Below are 18,562 nucleotides of genomic sequence, written 5' to 3'. Positions count from 1 at the left end.
CGTTGGTTGTACATATAAGTTCTTTGGCCTTTACATTTTCTTTTCTTTTTTTTCAAAGCCTTTCTTTTTTTTTTAAATTTTATCGATTATGCCATTACAGTTGTTCTATTCCCCTCTTCATTCCCCTCCACCCTGCACCACCCCGCCCCCACCATTCCCCACCTTTAGTTTGTGACCATGTGTCTCAAGTTCTTTAGATTCTATATTTCCTGTACTATTCTTGCCCCCCCCATCTATTTTCTACCTACCGTCTATGCTACTTATTTTCTGTACCTTCTCCCCCCTTCTCCTCCTCCCACTCCCCTGTTGCTAACTCTCCATGTGATCTTCATTTCTATGTTTCTGCTCCCCATCTAGCTGTCCTTTTAGTTTGCATTTGTTTTAGGTGTGGTTGTTAATAACTGTGAGTTTGCTGTCCTTTCACTGTTCCTCTTTTTTATCTTCTTTTTCTTGGGTAAGTCCCTTTAACATTTCATATAATAAAAGCTTGGTGATGATGAACTCCTTGAATTTGATCTTATCTGAGAAGCACTTTATCTGTCCTTCCATTCTAAATGAAAGTTTTGCTGGATAGAGTAATCTTGGTTGTAGGTCTTTGGATTTCATGACTTGGAATACCTCTTCTTGCTCCTTCTTTCCTGTAGGGTCTCTTTTGAGAAATCTGCTGACAGTCTGATGGGAACTCCTTTGTAGGTGACTGTTCCCTTATCTCTTGCTGCTTCTAGGATTCTCTCCTTCATCTTAATCTTGGCTAATGTAATGATGATGTGCCTTGGTGTGTTCCTTCTTGGGTCCAACTTCTTTGGGACTCTCTGAGCTTCCTGGATTTCTTGGAAGTCTATTTCCTTTGCCAGATTGGGGAAATTCTCCTTTATTATTTGTTCTAATAAGGTTTCCACTCATGACTGTTCCTCTTCCCCTTCTGTTACCCCTATAATTCGGATGTTGGAGCATTTAAAGATGTCCTGGAGGTTCCCAAGTCTCTTCTCATTTTTTTGAATTCTTGTTTCTTCATATTTTCCTGTGTGGCCATTATTTTCTTCCTTCTGGTTCACTCCTTTGATTTGAGTCCCAGTTTCCTCTTCATCACTATTGGTTTCCTGTATAATTCCCTTCATTTCAATTAGTTTAGCTTTCATATGTTTCTCTAATTTGTGACTAAAATCAACCAGTTCTGTGAGCATCCTGATCACCAGTGTTTTGAACTGTGCATCTGAAAGTTTTGCTATTTCTTCGTCATTTAGAGTTATGGGCTCTGGGGCTTTGAGATCTTCTTGAGCCATTTTTGGTCTGTTCGCGCCCATTAAGTATGAGGAGTGGAGCCTTAGGTGTTTACCAGGGCGGGGCCACCCAGGTCACTGGGTTGTGATGCTGTATGTGGGGGCAGGGCCATAGCAGGGAAATGGCGGCCCCCTCTGCTGTTTCTCGCCACTGGGGCCTGCTCAGTCCTGTCTCACTACCCACTCCATCGCTGGTCTATCTGTGCACGAATGCGGGACCACCGTCAACCTGCCGCCCTGCACCCTCGCTGGGTACGCCAGTCGCTCACTGGGTCGCTCACTGGGTCTGCCTGTTGCAACCCCACGCCTGGGATCTGCGCACCTGAGTCCATCTGACCAAGTTTTCCTGTGCATCCCTGTTCCACCAGCTGCTGGCTTCGCCCTTCTTACCAGTCAGGCTGAAGAATTTGTTGTTATCAGACTTCCGAAAAGTTCAATTTTCTGTGTTCTGGCTGTGTTTTCTATTGCTAATATTTTATTGTCTCTCAACTTGTTTGTGGGAGAGAGCACGGCGTCTCCACCTATGCCTCCATCTGGGCAGAAGTCTGGCCTTTACATTTTCTATACTATTCTTAACCTCCCCCGTGTCTATTTTCTACCTACCATTTATGCTACTTATTTCCTGTACCTTTTTCCCCATTACCTCCCTCCCCTTCCCTGCTAACCCTCCATTGATCTCCATTTCTCTGATTCTGTTCCTGTTCTAGGTGTTTACTTTGTTCATTTTTTTGTTTTTTTAGGTTAAGTTGTTGATAGTTGTGACTTTCTTGTCATTTTAGTGTTCGTAGTTTTGGTCATCTTCTTTTTCTTCGGTAGGTCCTTTTAACATTTCATATAATAAAGAATTGGTGATCATGAACTCCTTTAACTTGACCTTTATCTGACCTTCCATTCTAAATAATAGCTTTGCTGGAGGGAGTAAACTTGGATGTAGGTCCTTGCTTTTCATGACTTTGAATACTTCTTTCCAGCCCCTTCTTGCCTGCAAGGTCTCTTTTGAGAAATCCGCTGACAGTCTGATGGGAACTCCTTTGTAGGTGACTGTCCCCTTATATCTTGCTGCTTCTAAAATTCTCTCCTTCATTTTAACTTTGGCTAATGTAATTATGATGTGCCTTGGTGTGTTCCTTCTTGGGTCCAACTTCTTTGGGACTCTCTGAGCTTCCTGGATTTCTTGGAAGTCTATTTCCTTTGCCAGATTGGGGAAGTTCCCCTTCATTATTTTTTCGAATAAGTTTTCCATTTCTTGCTCTTCCTTTTCTGTTTCTGAAACTCCTATGACTAGGATGTTGGAATATTTAAGGTTGGCCTGGAGTTTCCCAAGCCTCTCCTCATTTTTTTTTTTTTTAGATTCTTGTTTCTTCATTGTGTTCTGGTTGAATGTTTATTTCTACCTTCTGGTCCAAACTGTTGATTTGAGTTACAGCTTCCTTCCTGTCACTGTAGGTTCCCTGTACATTTTCCTTTATTCACTTTTCATAGCCTTCAATTTTTCCTCTGTTTTGCAACCATACTGAACCAATTCTATGAGCATCCTGATTTTGTATGAACTGTGCACCTGATAGGTTGGCTATCTCTTCTTTGCTTAGTTGTATTTTTTTCTGGAGCTTTGATCTGTTCTTTCATTTGGGTCATTTTTTCTTGTCTCTGCATGCCTGTTACATACTTAGGTGCAAAGCCTTATGTTTTTTCGCCAGGGCGGGGCAACCCACATTGCTCTGTTGTGGTGCAGTATATGGGGGAGGGATCTGAGAGGGAACAATGCCACTTATTCAGCTCTCTGCCAGCTTTCAGTGGCTGCTACCTACAACCAAATTGGTCCCTTCTGGTGCTGATTCCTGGGTGGGTGGGTTTGTGTACATTCTAGGGCCCTGTGGGTCTCTCCAGTAAACTCTCTTGTGAGGCTTGGAGTTTTTCCCACCACATCAACCCCCAGAGGATTTTTTAGTCAGAGGTTTTGAGGCATTATTTCTCCACACTGGAACCCTGAGTTGTGCATTCTGTTTCACTCCCCAATTGTTCCTCCTTGCACACAAATATGGGACCACCCACTCCACCAGCTGTTGCCTAGCTTGCCCTGCCAGCCACCATCTTGCAGTGAGTCCTCTCTGCCTAGCTGCCCATCTCCACCCCTCCTACTGGTCTGGATAAATGTTTTTTCTTTAATTACTTGGTTGTCAGATTTTTATACAGTTCAATTTTCTGTCAGTTCTGGTTACTTTTTGTTTCAAATTTGTTGTCCTCTTTTTTGGTCGTACGAGGAGACACAGTATATCTACCTACACCTCCATCTTGGCCAGTGCTTCTGTATCTAAAAATAAATTCTTAGTTAGACCTTACTTCAGGAACCCTGGCTACCAATGTTGATATTCTATCCTGAGATGCTTATACTTGCTTCTGAGATACTGTGTTTGTGTTATCCCTGCAGTTAGCCATATATTAAAATTGACAACTTGAAATTAGTGTGGGCCAAATGCCCAATTCAAACTGATTCAAGATGCAGCTTCCTGCTTTACCTGATCCCCACCAAAGACTGTGATCCTTTGAAGCATACAGTGAACACATTTATTTTCCAATAACAATGGAAAAATGAACAAAAGCTGATAGTGTGGTGTTTTAGAAAATTCCATGCACTGCCACAATGATAAAGGCATTGTGGCCATAGTTACTGAAACCTGTATCCCAGCTGCTGGCAGTTACTGGTTAATGAGGATACAGCTCACATGGGATTCCCACTATAGCTGTGAGGTGTACAGACACAGTCATAAAAACTTTACTTCCTGTTTCCAGCACTCACTCTAGACAAGCTTACTACAAAAATATGGTTCACTCAGTTGTAAAATGTGATAAGATAGTTAAATATGACATTTGGGATTAAGCATACCAACCTTCCTTTCCTCTTTCCCTTCCTCCCTCTTTATGTGAAATTGGTCATATTCAGTTTCAGAACTATAAAGCAGTTGGATTGACTCTCTGCTCCTTTTTTACCACTTTAAAACATGTCTAATTAGATTGCAGTCCAAAAAAGTCTAATCTCCTATAAGAAGCATGTTGCATCGAGGGTTAATAGTCCTGTGTTTATTAAGGACAGGGCCACAAAGTCCCAAATCCTTGCATCCCACAATTCAAACACTAACATGAATACCCCAACTGACTTGGAAAATATATTGGCCCGAGGCCAGTGGTTTATGAAATTTATTCTCCAATTGGCTGATCTCATGAACAGTTGTTTGTCATAATCAATTTTGAAAGCATTTATCTCCCTTCAAGTAATGATTGTGCTATAACCTCTGGCTCCATGTGCATCTCTGGTCTGGGCAGAGCAGATCTTGGTGATGAGCAAAAACCGTAGTCGTCTTATCAAACAGTGGCAGTTCTGGTTTTGTTTAACCGTGCTGGAAATTAGTTTTTCAGGCACTGATCTTGACAGGTCAGCTGTCAAAAGTGGGTGTCTATGACCGTAAATTCATCAATCCCATAAACAAAATTCTTTCTGTGAAGTACAAGGGGAAGTCAGAGCAGAAGCACATGTGTACAGATGAAATCACCTGTGGCTGTATGTTGAAGTGTCAGGCCTTCTTTGGGTAAAAGGCATTTCTGGCTCCCTGTTTATCAAGCCCATCAGCCTCATCTGGCTTTTATTGACTGAAACTTTTTCCTCAGTGCTTTGAACCAGGAGAGCCAGGTACCCACAGCTAGGAGTTGGGATACAGTCTCTCCTGTTCTTGGTAGGCTACAAGTTTGGGAATCCAGTTAAAGGCTTTATTTAATAATAAAAAAATTCCACTGGAGTCTTTTGTTTGGATTGTGTCTTTCTCTGTTCTGGTCTTATGTCTCACATGTCCAGAGGGATGGCCTCTCTCAGAAATGATGAAGGTTTACCTCACTGGTCTTAAGATTTTGGCAACAGCACAAAGCTTTGTGGAAATAGTGGGGTTCACTCAGTCTGTGATTCTCAACTTTGGGCTTATCTGAGGGATTAATGAAGTTTTACCCAACTTAATGGATCCCAGATCTTGAAACATGCTTGCATTTGATGTGTTTGAAAGCGGAATTTTGGTTCATTTTGAAGTGTTTTGTTTTTTGGTTTTGGTGTTTTTTTGGTCATAATATAGAATGCCTGAAGGCCAGTGAGGGAGAAATCTGTGTTTTAAAAAAACACCAAAAATAATAAAAAATAACCTTAAGCCCTAATTATTTTTAGACAAAAAATAGGAATAATAGCTTATATACTTAGAGGAATGTTTTTCTTTCTCATGAAGTTCTACTTTGATTTCAATGGCCTTACATTGGGATTGTCTGAGTAGTAACTAACATGGTGCTATCCCACTTCCTTTGTGGAAAAAGAGTGCCTGTCTTCATAAAGGTGGGCTTCTGCAGTGGCCACTTCCGTGTCTTTAAACTTGATCAGCTTATGGGCCCTGGAGAGGTTGTAGAATGAGCTGCCATGCTGAACCAACTATCAGTGTGCCTCTTCTAGGAGATTGGCACCCCTCAGCCATGGCTCCTTGCAACCAATGGACTGATTTATGGGGTTCTGACTCTCAGATTGGCCTTGACATAGCAACAGATAATTTAATACATTTGGCTTTCTTCCACTCAGCCAAGCGTACAAATGCACGTGACAGGATTTTAGTTGATTGCCTGAGCTACTTATTTTTATCAAAAGCTTATTTTCCTTTCTGTGAAAGTAGTGAAAAACATGTTAAAAACCTTGAAGAGCATAAAGAAGTAATAATAACCATTCATAATTCTATCAGTTAGACATATTCACATAATACTATTCAACATACCTTCTCCCACTTTTGCTACCATCTTTTCTAAAAAACGCAATTAAGGTTGTATTGTATACATAGTCTTATACTCTGATTCTTTATTTTGTGATTATTAATTTATTTTGTAATAGTTTATAGCAAAATGATTTTCTCCTTTGAATATCCCCTCAACATGGTAGGCAGGGAAGGCATTTTTTTCTATTTTACAGATATGAAAATGGAATTTCAGTGTAGTTAAATTTATTCAACAAATATTTGTTCACCGCCTTCTGTTTTGTAAGCATCGTACTGTAAAATGTGCTGTCTGAGGTCATTCAGGTAAGTGGTGGACCACAGCTAGAATATAGCTTTGCTGAATCATAAACATATGCTAACTCCACACCAAGTTTCCATCTTCTTCTACAAGTCTACCTCAGTTATATTATTAGGTGATCTTCAGGAGAACATGGCATTTAAGGCATGGTTGGAAGACAGGATTTTCATCCCAGGGGACAGGGTGAGAAACCCAGATAGCACAGCTGTATCAGTCCTAGGGCCAGAATGGAAAGCACTGGAGATTATTTCTATTGCAGCCTTGCAGACACGGTGATGACTGGGCTAAGCTTGTTATAAGCTATGAGGAGTGTATCCTACTAGTGAAACAATAATGCGATCCTGGGGAGGGGGGTTATTGAACAGTCTCTGGACAATGCCCACAGATAAAAACTATTTGCAAATAAAAACTATTCTAAGGTGAAAACATTTTAAAAAAATAAGAGTTTACCAGGCTCAGTTGAGGAGAAATGGCATTTCTGGCAAAAGAATTGGATATAGAAAGTCAGGAGGGAACATGATGCATATGAGAAATGTTAGGCATAAAGGGGGCATGGAGTGCACTGTGGTTATATAAACTAAAGTGAAGCTGCAAGTCAGGCTTCGGTCTAAAATAGGAAAGCCTTTGTTTTAGGCGAAGCTTAAAAGTGTTAGTATTTATCCTGTAGGAAATGGGAAGTCATTGGGACAATATAACTAACACAGTTCATGTTAGTGAACTTAGTTTAAGTTTGTTCATTATCAAGGTCCCTTTCAGCACATTAGAAAAGGGCCATAAGAGAGGGTGGGTGAGGGTAATCAATGGGAAAACTGTTGCAGTGCTCTGAGACACAGGTGCTGCTGCCCCAAACCAGGCAGTGGGCTAGAAGCATAGGGTGGTGTGGGCAGGTGTTGAGAGGCAGAGACCTTCTTGGAGCTGAGCTGAAATCCTAGGACCTGGCTTCATCCCAACAGCTTCTTCCAGCCTCCATTTCCTATTCTCATGACTTAATTACAATCCCAATATAAAGACAGGTAGAGCCTGGTTTATCCAGGACACACAGAGCTGCCTTGTAGGCACCTTCCAAACCAGGGCATCACAGAGTCAAGATGTCCCTTCACCTATGCCAGGGAGGTTCAGCAGGAGGTGTTAGAAATACAAGTCCTAGTGCAGGCAGAATATCCACTCCTTGGAACAGATACATGATCATGAGTACCAGATTGCCTCCATTTCAACACTGTGAGTCACTGAGGTGGGCTGCTGAACCTCCCTAGGATGAGTGAAGGAATATCTTGACCATGTGATGCCCTGGCTTGGAGGGTGCCTAAAAGGGGCCTCTGTGTGTCCTGGATAAACCAGGCTCTACCTGTCTTTATATTGGGATTGTCATTAAGTCATGAGATTAGGAAATGGAGGCTGGAAGAAGCTGTTGGGATGAAGCCAGGTCCTAGGATTTCAGCTCAGCTCCAAGAAGGTCTCTGCCTCTCAACACCTGCCCACACCACCCTATGCTTCTAGCCCACAGCCTGAATCAGGGCAGCAGCACTTTTTGTGCAACAGACCACACATCAGGGTTAAGTGAAGAAGATTCAAGTAACCCAGATACACACCAAGAGTTGCCTGAGTCCATGTAGGAGCATCCAGAGAAGGCAGGGACTCAATACCTTGACTCCTTTTGGCTGAGTTTGTTCTCTTTTCTTTGACCAGCATTTTAGTCCAGCTGCAGGAATTAAATCTGGTCCCAGTGCTATTTTCTGAGACCTAGTGTAGAAGGAGCCATGCAGTTTTCTTCTCACTATTCCAGTTCCCAGAGTTTCATGTCTTTGATGTTCTTGAGCAGGATATTAGGGAGATTTTAACTTTGCTCTTTACTACACTGTTCCTGAAATTATTGTGGCCGTGGTGATCTCATAGTACACAGCCATGCTTTTAGCTAAATGACTCCACTCATTCATCACTGCCAAACATTCTATTAATTTGGAAGAAGTGTGTCTTAGTTGGCATCATGTCCTAAGTAACAGCAGGAGTTTCCAGGTTCATTTAAAACTAGATCTAGAATGATGTATATCATTCTTATGTTCCCACTTGAGGCCTCAATATTGTAGTATCTTCTAAATGGATTGGTCCCACAGTTCTGGAACTGTGGCCTCATAGGCATGGCTCAGTGTGCAGAGCTTGCTGCAGATGTCAAGACTATGAGAAATGCTGGGAGAGTACAAGTGTCTTTAAATGGCACTAGTGGTGGCACCTTTAGGGCCCCTGCTAGTACTTTTCTGCAGATGGGTGGTTCTTCTTGTCTTCACTAGGGCTCTTCTGTATTTTCCCTGATGAAGAGTAGATGTCACCTCTGGCAGTCTGAATCTTTAACCCCTTGCTACTTAAATGGTGGTCCATGAATCAGCAGTAGCACCTGAGAGCTTATCAGACAAATAATCTTGGGTCCTGTACTCAGAAAGTTCCTGAAAAAAGTTCATGGGTGTTTTGTGTGCCTGTCACATTTTGAGGATCACTGTTTTAGTCTGTACCATGGTTCATTTTCTCAGATATGCATTAGAATCTCCTGGAGAGCTAAAATATCCATATCTAGTTCACCACAGATTAATGAAATCTAAATCCATGGGGTCTGACCTTCAGAATGTTTTAAAAGTCCTATTTAGAAATTCTAACATGAAACCACGTTAGAGGTCCAATGACCTGGAAGAATAGGGGTTGTCAACCAGGATCATGGGGAAGCCTTAACTTTCCACATGAGGAAGTGCTGAGATCCTGATTAGGTTGGATTGAGATGGGGGCTATTACCTGTATGTTTTTACCTATCGCCAGTTAACAACTGAGAATCATTAATGAGATGAAACTTTCATCGTTGCTGTCTAGGACCTGCAGAGATAAAGGGAGGGGAAGCAGTTGTAAGAACAACTGTTTCTTATTTTATGAGCCAAGATAGGGTCCTACAACCATGTGAGTGTGCCTGTCAGACACATCAGACTATTAGATAGATCCTGCAGGCTCAGGGAGGTATGGAAGATCCAGAGCCCATGTATTCTTGGCATCTATGTGCACGTTGGGGAGAATGATGGAAGTTTGCACTACAGTGAAGACAGGCAGTGAACTCTTGATTCTGCTGGCAGTAGGCACCAAGGGGGCAAGCCAAGTTGTACGCTTGTGTCTTTGTTACCAGCTTCACTGATGAGCATCATCCTATGCTGGCAGGTGGTGACAATGGCTGAACTCAAGGGCTCTCCCACCCTGGTGAGTCCAAGGAGTAATTAAAGAAAGAGGGCACTCTGTGGGAGACACAGTGACATGGCTTCAGTGAGTGGAAAGAATAAAACTGGACATGGATGTTCATTCCAGAAACAAGTTTTTACCTGTTGGTTTCACTTTAAGGAAATGGCAAGCCCTCAAGATCCAGGTGGGCCGATGGGAAATTTAAACTTGTCTGTCACACTTTTGTCCTTTCTAAGGGTTTAAGATGGCTCTGGGTCTTTGAGAAACTCAGAAGGTGCAGTCCACCTACCTGCCTGATTCAGAATCCTGGTTTAAAAAGCAAGTTCCAACAGTGGGCACATGTGCTATGTCCCTCAAACTTTCTTTTTCCTTCACAGCTGGCAACATGGGACTCAGAGAAGGGCCTGAATGGCAGCCTGCAAGAGAGGCCCATGGGCAGCCGCCTCCAAGGACTGACTCTCAAAGTGGTGACTGTCTTGGTAGGATCATGGGCCTATTGGGGCTTTTCAGGCAGAGGTTTCTCCCTCTTGGATTTAATGCTGGGTCTGGAGAGATGGGGATCTTGAGTAGTGGCTTGAGTTTTCATAAGACCTTTCACTCAAATAATTTTGTGAGTAAGGAAAGAAGAGTACATTGGAGCTTCTGTCCCAGGGCCTCCTGCCTCTGAGGCCTCCTGTGGAAGTTGCTGGGCTTCTATAGGGAAGGACCACTGAGCCAGATCTGCTGCTGGGCACCAGAGCAGGCAAAGCTTCTCTACTTGTTCTTCGATGTAAACAGGATCTTGACCTACTGGTGGTCCTTAGGAGAGCTTTGCTAGCAAGCAGAGTCTTTAGAAAGATGCTGGGAGGAGGGTATTTTCTCAGCACTCAACACCACTGATGGGTCTATGTGACACCACAGTTCATACTGAAGACTATTGGCTGCAATTTTTCTGCACAGTTGTTCTGGAATCATAGACTTTTATATCTTTAAGTGACCTTAGAAACATGTTGCTTTCAGTTTCTTTTAAAAATCTTTTTAGAACTATAGCCAGTGGGTTCTCTTATTAGCTGGTCACAGATAGTCCAAATGTTCCCTTCAGTCCTAGCAGGCACTAGTGTTTCAGCTCTAGAAATCTTCAGTAGTGGTGATCAGGCATTCCCTATACACACGCCCAAACAAGCATTGTATTCTGTTTTCCTCAAAAATATTAAATTAAGGAGATACATTCTTTGGGTTGTTTGCAAAAAGGCTTATTCTTGTTCAGTTTCATAGGATGTGGTGGGGGAAGACTGAGGTGTTTTCTAGATGGCCACATGCCCTACAGAAGCACATGTGACTGTGAATATGGCATGATTTTGGACTTGGGACTTGGGATCTAATCTTATTCTATCCTTTGATTTATGATATGATCATGGTCCATTAATCAGTATCCATTTTCTAGTACAACCTGATGTAATACTATATTTTCTCAATCTAATAGCATATAATTTTATTGTTATTTGTTATCTTGGGTAGAAATATATACATTTCTTATGTGGGTATTGAAGAATTATGGCATTTCCTAAGGACAGAGTGCTGAATATCACAAACAAAAGAATGAAAGCAAGCCATATTTTCTGAGTGATGGTGTCTTGGGAAGAGCCTGAGATAGCATAACATAGAACAAGTAAATCTTTGTTCTTCCATTGACAAGCTGGCCAGAGGGATCTTCCTGTTACTGTATGCTGAGTGTCCATAAACTGCTTTAGGGAAAGGCCAAGAGGTTCAGACTCCAGGCCTAAAGGGTAAATAAATACATGCATATGTCTGCAAACATTCTGAAGCTGCAATTCATCAGATGGGTGTCTTCAACAATACTCTGGAGATGTTTATTAATTAACCCATTAATTAATTGAAGAATATTCATTTTTTTGTCCTCAGGAAGAGCCTTTTGTGATGGTGGCTGAGAACATCCTTGGGCAGCCCAAGCGCTACAAAGGTTTCTCCATAGATGTCCTGGATGCACTAGCCAAGGCTCTGGGCTTCAAATATGAGATTTACCAGGCCCCTGATGGCAGGTATGGTCACCAGCTTCATAACACCTCCTGGAACGGGATGATCGGGGAGCTCATCAGCAAGGTAGGTCCCAGAAGTGTGTCCATGGGGTGGGGTACCCTAGTCTGCCTCTGGGGTGATATCCACATTTGGTCCATTGAGCAGTTGGAACCCTGGGACCAACTAAACAGACCACAGTTACCACTCTCCACACTAAAGTCCTCTTTGTTTCAAAGTCTTCTATGGTGGTTCCCCACCGTATCCATTTCTGTTTTTTCTTCTCATTTCCTGGTACTCTTCATTTTTCTTCTGTGCCCATTGTTCTCATTCCTTTAAAGTCTATCCATTGTGTCTGCTCTGTAATATACCCTTCATGAAATCTGTCCCCACATTTTGGGCTGAAATAGGAATCTAGTTCTCAAAGGAGATGGGTACTGGTGAGTGCCTATTCCCTCCCACATGGCCCATCGGTGGGGTGTGTATGCATGTGTACGTGTGTGTCTGCATTGCTTGCATTGCTCTGTACAAGTGGTATGGCATTCCTCAGCTCCTCATACTAATTTAGAGTCAATACTCTTCCTCCCTGCTGCAGAGCCTGAGTCCTCACTGAGACCCATGACGTGAAGCCAATTCACTGTGTTCACATTCTTGTCCCTGTCATCCCATGACCTCTGGGTCACTTCGTCACTTTCTCACAACCATTATGATGGGGGCATCTGACTCAAGCCCTCCCTGTCCGTGGTTACTGTCACCACTGACCTTGATGTTTTCAATTTGCCTATGGACAACTGGGATCACAATACTTTGAATGTCCCACCTTTAGTGATCTTTGCTTGTTCTTCATTCCAGCAACCACATTCATGCATCTTGTTAGCACCTTACTGGTTGTTGTCACTGTTCATTTTATGACTACAACCTATTGTACTTCAGAGTCTTTGGGCCTTTGCTCCTAAAACACAGCTCTTTTGCTTTATAAATCCATAAAGGCAGAGCAGAGGCCCATAGCTCTCCAATTTTCCCCAGGCTTTAAAAAAAACTTATCATAGTATAACTTATATACTATAAAATGCTCCCACTAATCCCCTTCTCAACCCCAGCACTAGGCAATCATCAATCTACTTTCTGTCTCTATAGACTTGCTTTAATGAACACTCAATATAAATAGAGTCATGTGTTTGTGGTCTTTTGCATCTGGTCCTTTCCACTTCGCATATGGATTCGAGTTTCATCCTCCTCTAAGGTTTCTGTGCTCTTATACTTCATTCTTTCCTGCCTGCTGTGCACTCTGTAATTGACCAGACAAATCCCTGTGATTCCCTTCATCCCTTGTGATTCTCTGTTTTTTATTTCTTCTTCCACCCCAACCCTGACTTTATTCTGTTATCTCTCCTGTAACTCTGACATTTAGGTTGTTGCATATAATTAGGGAAGAAAACCACAAATCTATCCAGATGGGTGTATGAGCAATGTGTGGCTCCTTCCTCAGCTGGGCCTTCAAGACAGCCTGAGGTTTCATAACTTGTTCTTTGTTAGGTCCTTTGGCAACATTTCTTAGGGAATGTTTCAAAAGTTTACCTTTCTCCTCAATCAACCTAATAAGCTCTCCTCAATTAAAAAAAGAAAAAGATTGGGCCCTGACTGTTGTGGCTCAGTGGATTGAGCACCAGACTAGTAAGCAAATGATAGCTGGTTTGATTCCCAGTCAGGGCACATGCCTGGGTTGCAGGCCAGGGGGTGAGTGAGAGGCAACCACACATTGATGTTTCTCTCCCTCTCTTTCTCCCTTTCCCTCTGTCTAAAATAAATAAATAAAATATTTTTAAAACAACAACAACAAAAAAGAAGATTGTGCTTCTACATTACAGAAAGAAGTGAAGACTTTGGGGTGTGAAATTCTTTTTTAATCTCTTACAAAATTCACATCTGCAGATATAGGCCCCCACCACCATTTTAGAGGGGGGAGTGTTTTTCTTTCTGCTAGAGGTCATCTTTCTGCCTGTTGATTCCCTGTGTCTCCTCTAGACCTGGCTTCATATAGTTGCCCTCCATCCTACATTGTAGACCAATCATGCTCCACTAGACCTCTTTCTCAGTACTTAACTATGCTCCAAATTCTCTAGACCCTAAAACAAACAAACAAAATTCCTGGATCTTGGGTTTGTGCTAAGAGAAGCAAAAGCAAAGAGATACAAATGTGACAAGTATAAGAAGAGAGTGCTAACATCATCACCTCCAATATCTTTCTCTTTTCTTTAGATATGTCATTGGATTCCAGTGTAGAACATCAATATATCTGTCCCTCTAGCCCACATATTGAATCTGACAAAATATTTCTATATATGTTTTCCCAATTTGAATATGCAGGTTAGAGCTGTTGTTATAATTTGGTCATTTTATTTATTTATATTTTTATTGTTGTTCATGTACAGTTGTGTCCATTTTCCCCACACCACTCTTCTCACCCTAACCATTCCCACCTTTCACCCTCAATCCTACCCCATTTTGGTGTTGTCCATGTGTCCTTTATACGTGTTTCTGAAACCCTTCCCTTCTTGCCCCTGTTTATCCCCTCCTACCTCTCCTCTGGTTACTGTCAGTTTGTTCTTAATTTCAGTGTCTCCAGTTATATTTTGCTTGCTTATTTGTTTTGTTGATTATTTGTCATTTAAAACTGAACCTAGTTATGAGGATACCTCCAACTTCAAGGCTCAAGAGCCAAGATCAAGATGATCACTGTAGTGCTCTTGTGGTTGAGGGGGTACTCTAGCCCATGACTACCTGTCAACATCCATCTAGGCACAGGGATCCTAACCTCTGCCAGTCTTGGCAGCTTTATTTCTTAGTCTAGCTCTTTCTCAATGGGGATCTTTGATTATCCTTAAAATTAAGCCCGTCTTAGAAATCAAGAATCTTGCCAGGGACATTTAAGGTCACAGCACAGCATGCCCAGAGAGTCCCTTCACAACATAGCATTACTATATGAAGAATCAACCATGTATCTGTAGGCCATGAGTAAAGGGAGGTGAAAGAACAAAAGAAGCAGAGGACCCTTTTTTTCTTGGTGGATGTTACTGTCTGTCACTGAGTCTGCATATAAAACAGGGACTGATACATTAATGAGGTTCAAGGTAGTTGTAAAACTCACCATACAACTTCTAAAGTGTTTTTTAAAAAGACATTAGTGTGTGCTAATGGAGTTTAGAAAGGCTTGATGGAAAAATGGAGTGTCTTTGTGGCCTTGAAGAATAAGGAGGATGCAGATACAGTAGAAGAAGATAAAAGGAACTTCCTGGGGTGTGTGCTGTTGTTGTTGGTAGTGGTGGTGTCAGTGGTGTCAGAGGGAAATAACAGCATAAGAAAGGGGGTAGCTAAAGTTTTCCAGGGGGAACAAGGAAGTGAAGAAAAAAAACTGTAAGTTATACAGAAGTTAAGAAGCTTTTTAGGCTCTTTTCTCCAGATGAGGGTCCCAGGAGTTTTGAGTGTTTGGCAAGTAACACTCAAAAGGAAGTAATAATAGACAAGTTGGTGTTGGATTTGCCTTAAATTTTTCAAGGTCACAGGATATCAACTAAAAAATCCCATATCCTCTGAATAGAACAACTCAAAGGGCAGAGGTAGACCTTGACACGGTGAAACTCTGCAGTTAGCTGAGGACTGGTCTGATGAGATGTTTCTGCCTTTCAGAGAGCAGACTTGGCCATTTCCGCCATCACCATCACCCCAGAGAGGGAGAGCGTTGTGGACTTCAGCAAGCGATACATGGACTACTCCGTGGGGATCTTAATAAAGAAGCCTGAGGAGAAAATCAGCATCTTCTCTCTTTTTGCTCCATTTGATTTTGCAGTCTGGGCCTGCATTGCAGCAGCCATCCCTGTGGTTGGTGTGCTGATATTTGTGTTGAACCGGATACAGGCTGTGAGGACTCAGAATGCAGCCCAGCCCCGGCCATCTGCATCTGCCACTTTACACAGTGCCATTTGGATCATCTATGGGGCCTTTGTACAGCAAGGTATCTCCCTTGTTTCCTGATAGAGTAGCCCCAGGAGTCTGGGAGAATTTATCCACTGGCAAATTTCTGAGATGTGTGTTGCCAAGACCATTTTAAAGGCGATTTTATTTAATCTCTAGGAGAGTACTATTAAGCTGCATTCAATTTCTCTGAGTAACATCAAATAAAAATTAAATGAAATGATATCAAGGACCTCAACTTCGAATCCTGATTCTCCACTTTAGATAAAATTAAATTTGGAGTCCTGCTTGGCACTTTCTTCCCCCTCCCACAGTAGATTGATTGCTGTGTACATGGGGTCATGAGATGACACCGAATCTTTTTTAAATTGAAAGTCTTCTTGGGAAAAACATGACAGTTGTTTTTCCAATCATCTATGCAGTACTTTAGCCATTCTTGGGGTACAATGTCTCCTATCTCTGTGAAGTCAGAGAAATACCTGCAGAGTTACAGGATTGTGCAATTTTGATCAGAAACAACAAATTGGGTTCTGAATATGGGTCTTGGCTCTGTTTGTACCATGGCAGACATGCATCATTTGTTTGTGAGGTTATATGAGACTGTTCAGTAGGACCTTTTTGTCTGCTACCACATAAGGGACCAAGGAGAAAAAAAGCTGACCTCAAAGAGACAGCTTCTACCAGAAAGTTACATGCAGTAATTTCTGAAAATCCTGGAGAAAAAGATTATCTAGTGAGGGCTGAATATTAATAAATGTGATTTTATACATCTTTTTTCTGAGGTTTAAAAGAAAGCTAGGGAACCCTCCAGGAATAAGGTAATTCTATATTGATAGAATTCCTGAGACTACTCTATGTGAGGTTGACATTGGGAATAGATCTTACATCAACCAGGTGGTGGCATGGAAGTTCTCAACACAGTGAGGTGGAGTTTCCTCACTGGAAGATTTGATATTAGAACTTTATCCTTGGTGTTTTCACAAATACCATATCAGTAAAATTCCAGTCCTGACTTTTCCGTGTTTTTTTGGTCCTCCATCCCTTTCCAAGATTGGTGGTCTTAGGGTTCTTTCCCAAATCGTCACAGCCCTCCATAATAAGCTGGCATCATTTTGCTGCTTCCCAGAGCACCACCAGTGGAGGCTCCCTTTGTACAGATCACCTCTGTGGGGAGGGGAGTGAGAGTGGAAGCCCAGGGCCAACCTACTTTGCCTGCTTCCCGCAGGTGGCGAATCCTCAGTGAACTCCATGGCCATGCGCATCGTGATGGGAAGCTGGTGGCTCTTCACACTCATTGTGTGCTCCTCCTACACAGCCAATCTTGCTGCCTTCCTCACAGTGTCTAGGATGGACAACCCCATAAGGTAAGATAACCCAGCCTCTTTCCAGAGCTGGGCCATTCACCTCTGAGAGGCTGTGGAGAGAGGATGCAAACTTGGTGTCATGGAGGCAGAGAAGGTCTTATTTAAAGCCATGAAGAGCTTCACTCCTGTTGTATTTTATTTCATGCACAGTGAAATAAATGTATAAATTTATTAAATAATATTTCTATGAACATATAAATGCTTCTTAGACTAATAAATCAAAACACTGAAAATTAACAAATTAAAATTTCCCAGGCATTTAAACATTGATTACAAACTGATTTAATCAAATTTTCTAAACATTCAATTAAAATGAAAACCACAAGTCTAATATATTTATCAAAACTTCAAATACCTTAAAATTATTTTAAGAAATGCTAATTATCTTAGTGATGAGAAAACTTATTTAACTTATATTTATAAAATTATAAAATATTGAAACCTAGGACTAAAAATGTTCCTTCATTTTACCGAAATGTTCAAAATATGGAAATGCCTTTCTTTTGTGATCAGATTCCCACCTGTGTAAATTACCAAAGAACTTGGACAAAGTAAATGTATGTTGGATATGTGGTTGCTGAAGTGACCACAGGCACAGATCTGTTACCGAACAAGAGGTCCGAGGGAGGGGCAATACAATATTTGGCCCACCTAGGAATGCCCAAAACTGCTATACAACAGGGGTACCTCTCCAAAAAACAAAATACTAATATTTACTGGGCTCTTCCATCTGCCGCCAATTGGAAAGACATCTCTCAATGCCAGAGATTTGTGAAAAGGAAACAAAATGTTTATTTAATGCTATTCAGGCCTAATGCCTCCACTAAAATATCAAAGTCCTTTAGGTTGTACACCTACACCCACACAGCTCCCTTCTCCCACTGTCCCAACTCCGGGTACCGTAAATCAGGAAAAGAGCACACGTCCCTTTTTCAGGCTGCTGGCACCGTCAGCTGTGTCACTGTGCAGGGTCTCCAGTTAATCCAAAGTACTGTGGTACCCTCTCATGGTCCACTGGCAAGAGTCCTTTGTACCCAGTTCCAGTCAAAGTCTCTCCTGGTTTTCCAGGCCACACGGCCAAAGGAGCATCCCAAAGCCGCGTGGGCTTCTTCTACCAAAGCTGCAGGGGTTCGAATGTGGCTTTCTTCTTCACCTGGCTGCAGGGATCTCCATTCTGGAAAAGCTGCCTGGTTTTCCCTTTCACCTGGGCAGTTATCCCCTCATGTCCTGGAGCCCATCTTTTCCAAGCTCTCACACAGCGGCCTCCTCACTCTCCGGGAGCGCAGACCCTAGTCACCCTCTTGAGTCCCGAGCCCTTCTCACTCAGGAGTGCAGTCCATAGTTACCATCCTCAGTCCCGCCACTACCTTCTCCCTGGCTCAAAACCTGGCCACAGCTATTTAACATATCTATGAAACCAGTTAAAGGTTATAGATATGTTAAATAATCATTCCAGAGGTTAGCTGCAAAACTATTGCTATGCAAAACAGCTCTCAATGGCCTGGCTCCATTCGTTTCTTCCCCCTGGGGGGAGGCGGTGAGGACATCTTATATGTCTCTCCAATATTCCTATACACTTTGAATTCTGGACACCATTCCAAAATCCTTTTTTTGGGCCCCCCCTCCTTGGCTGCACCC

The 18,562-nt window shown here is 42.2% G+C and overlaps 1 protein-coding gene across 3 annotated transcripts in view; it reads left to right on the top strand.

The window, feature by feature from the left end:
* Positions 1–18,562, top strand: part of GRID1 (glutamate ionotropic receptor delta type subunit 1) — a 780,146-nt gene that overhangs the window by 608,408 nt on the left and 153,176 nt on the right. For all 3 annotated transcript variants that reach the window (XM_053663815.1, XM_053663813.1, XM_053663814.1), the window contains 4 exons: positions 9,953–10,054; positions 11,478–11,675; positions 15,276–15,600; positions 16,786–16,924. In XM_053663815.1, the coding sequence (XP_053519790.1) occupies positions 9,953–10,054; positions 11,478–11,675; positions 15,276–15,600; positions 16,786–16,924 (764 nt within the window). The remainder of the gene's footprint in view (positions 1–9,952; positions 10,055–11,477; positions 11,676–15,275; positions 15,601–16,785; positions 16,925–18,562) is intronic.

The sequence above is a fragment of the Artibeus jamaicensis genome, unplaced genomic scaffold (assembly GCF_021234435.1).
Source record: "Artibeus jamaicensis isolate MK-2021 breed Jamaican fruit bat unplaced genomic scaffold, CSHL_Jam_final contig_332, whole genome shotgun sequence".
NCBI classification, from domain to species: Eukaryota; Metazoa; Chordata; class Mammalia; order Chiroptera; family Phyllostomidae; genus Artibeus; species Artibeus jamaicensis.
This window is presented reverse-complemented; position numbering and strand designations above follow the sequence as displayed.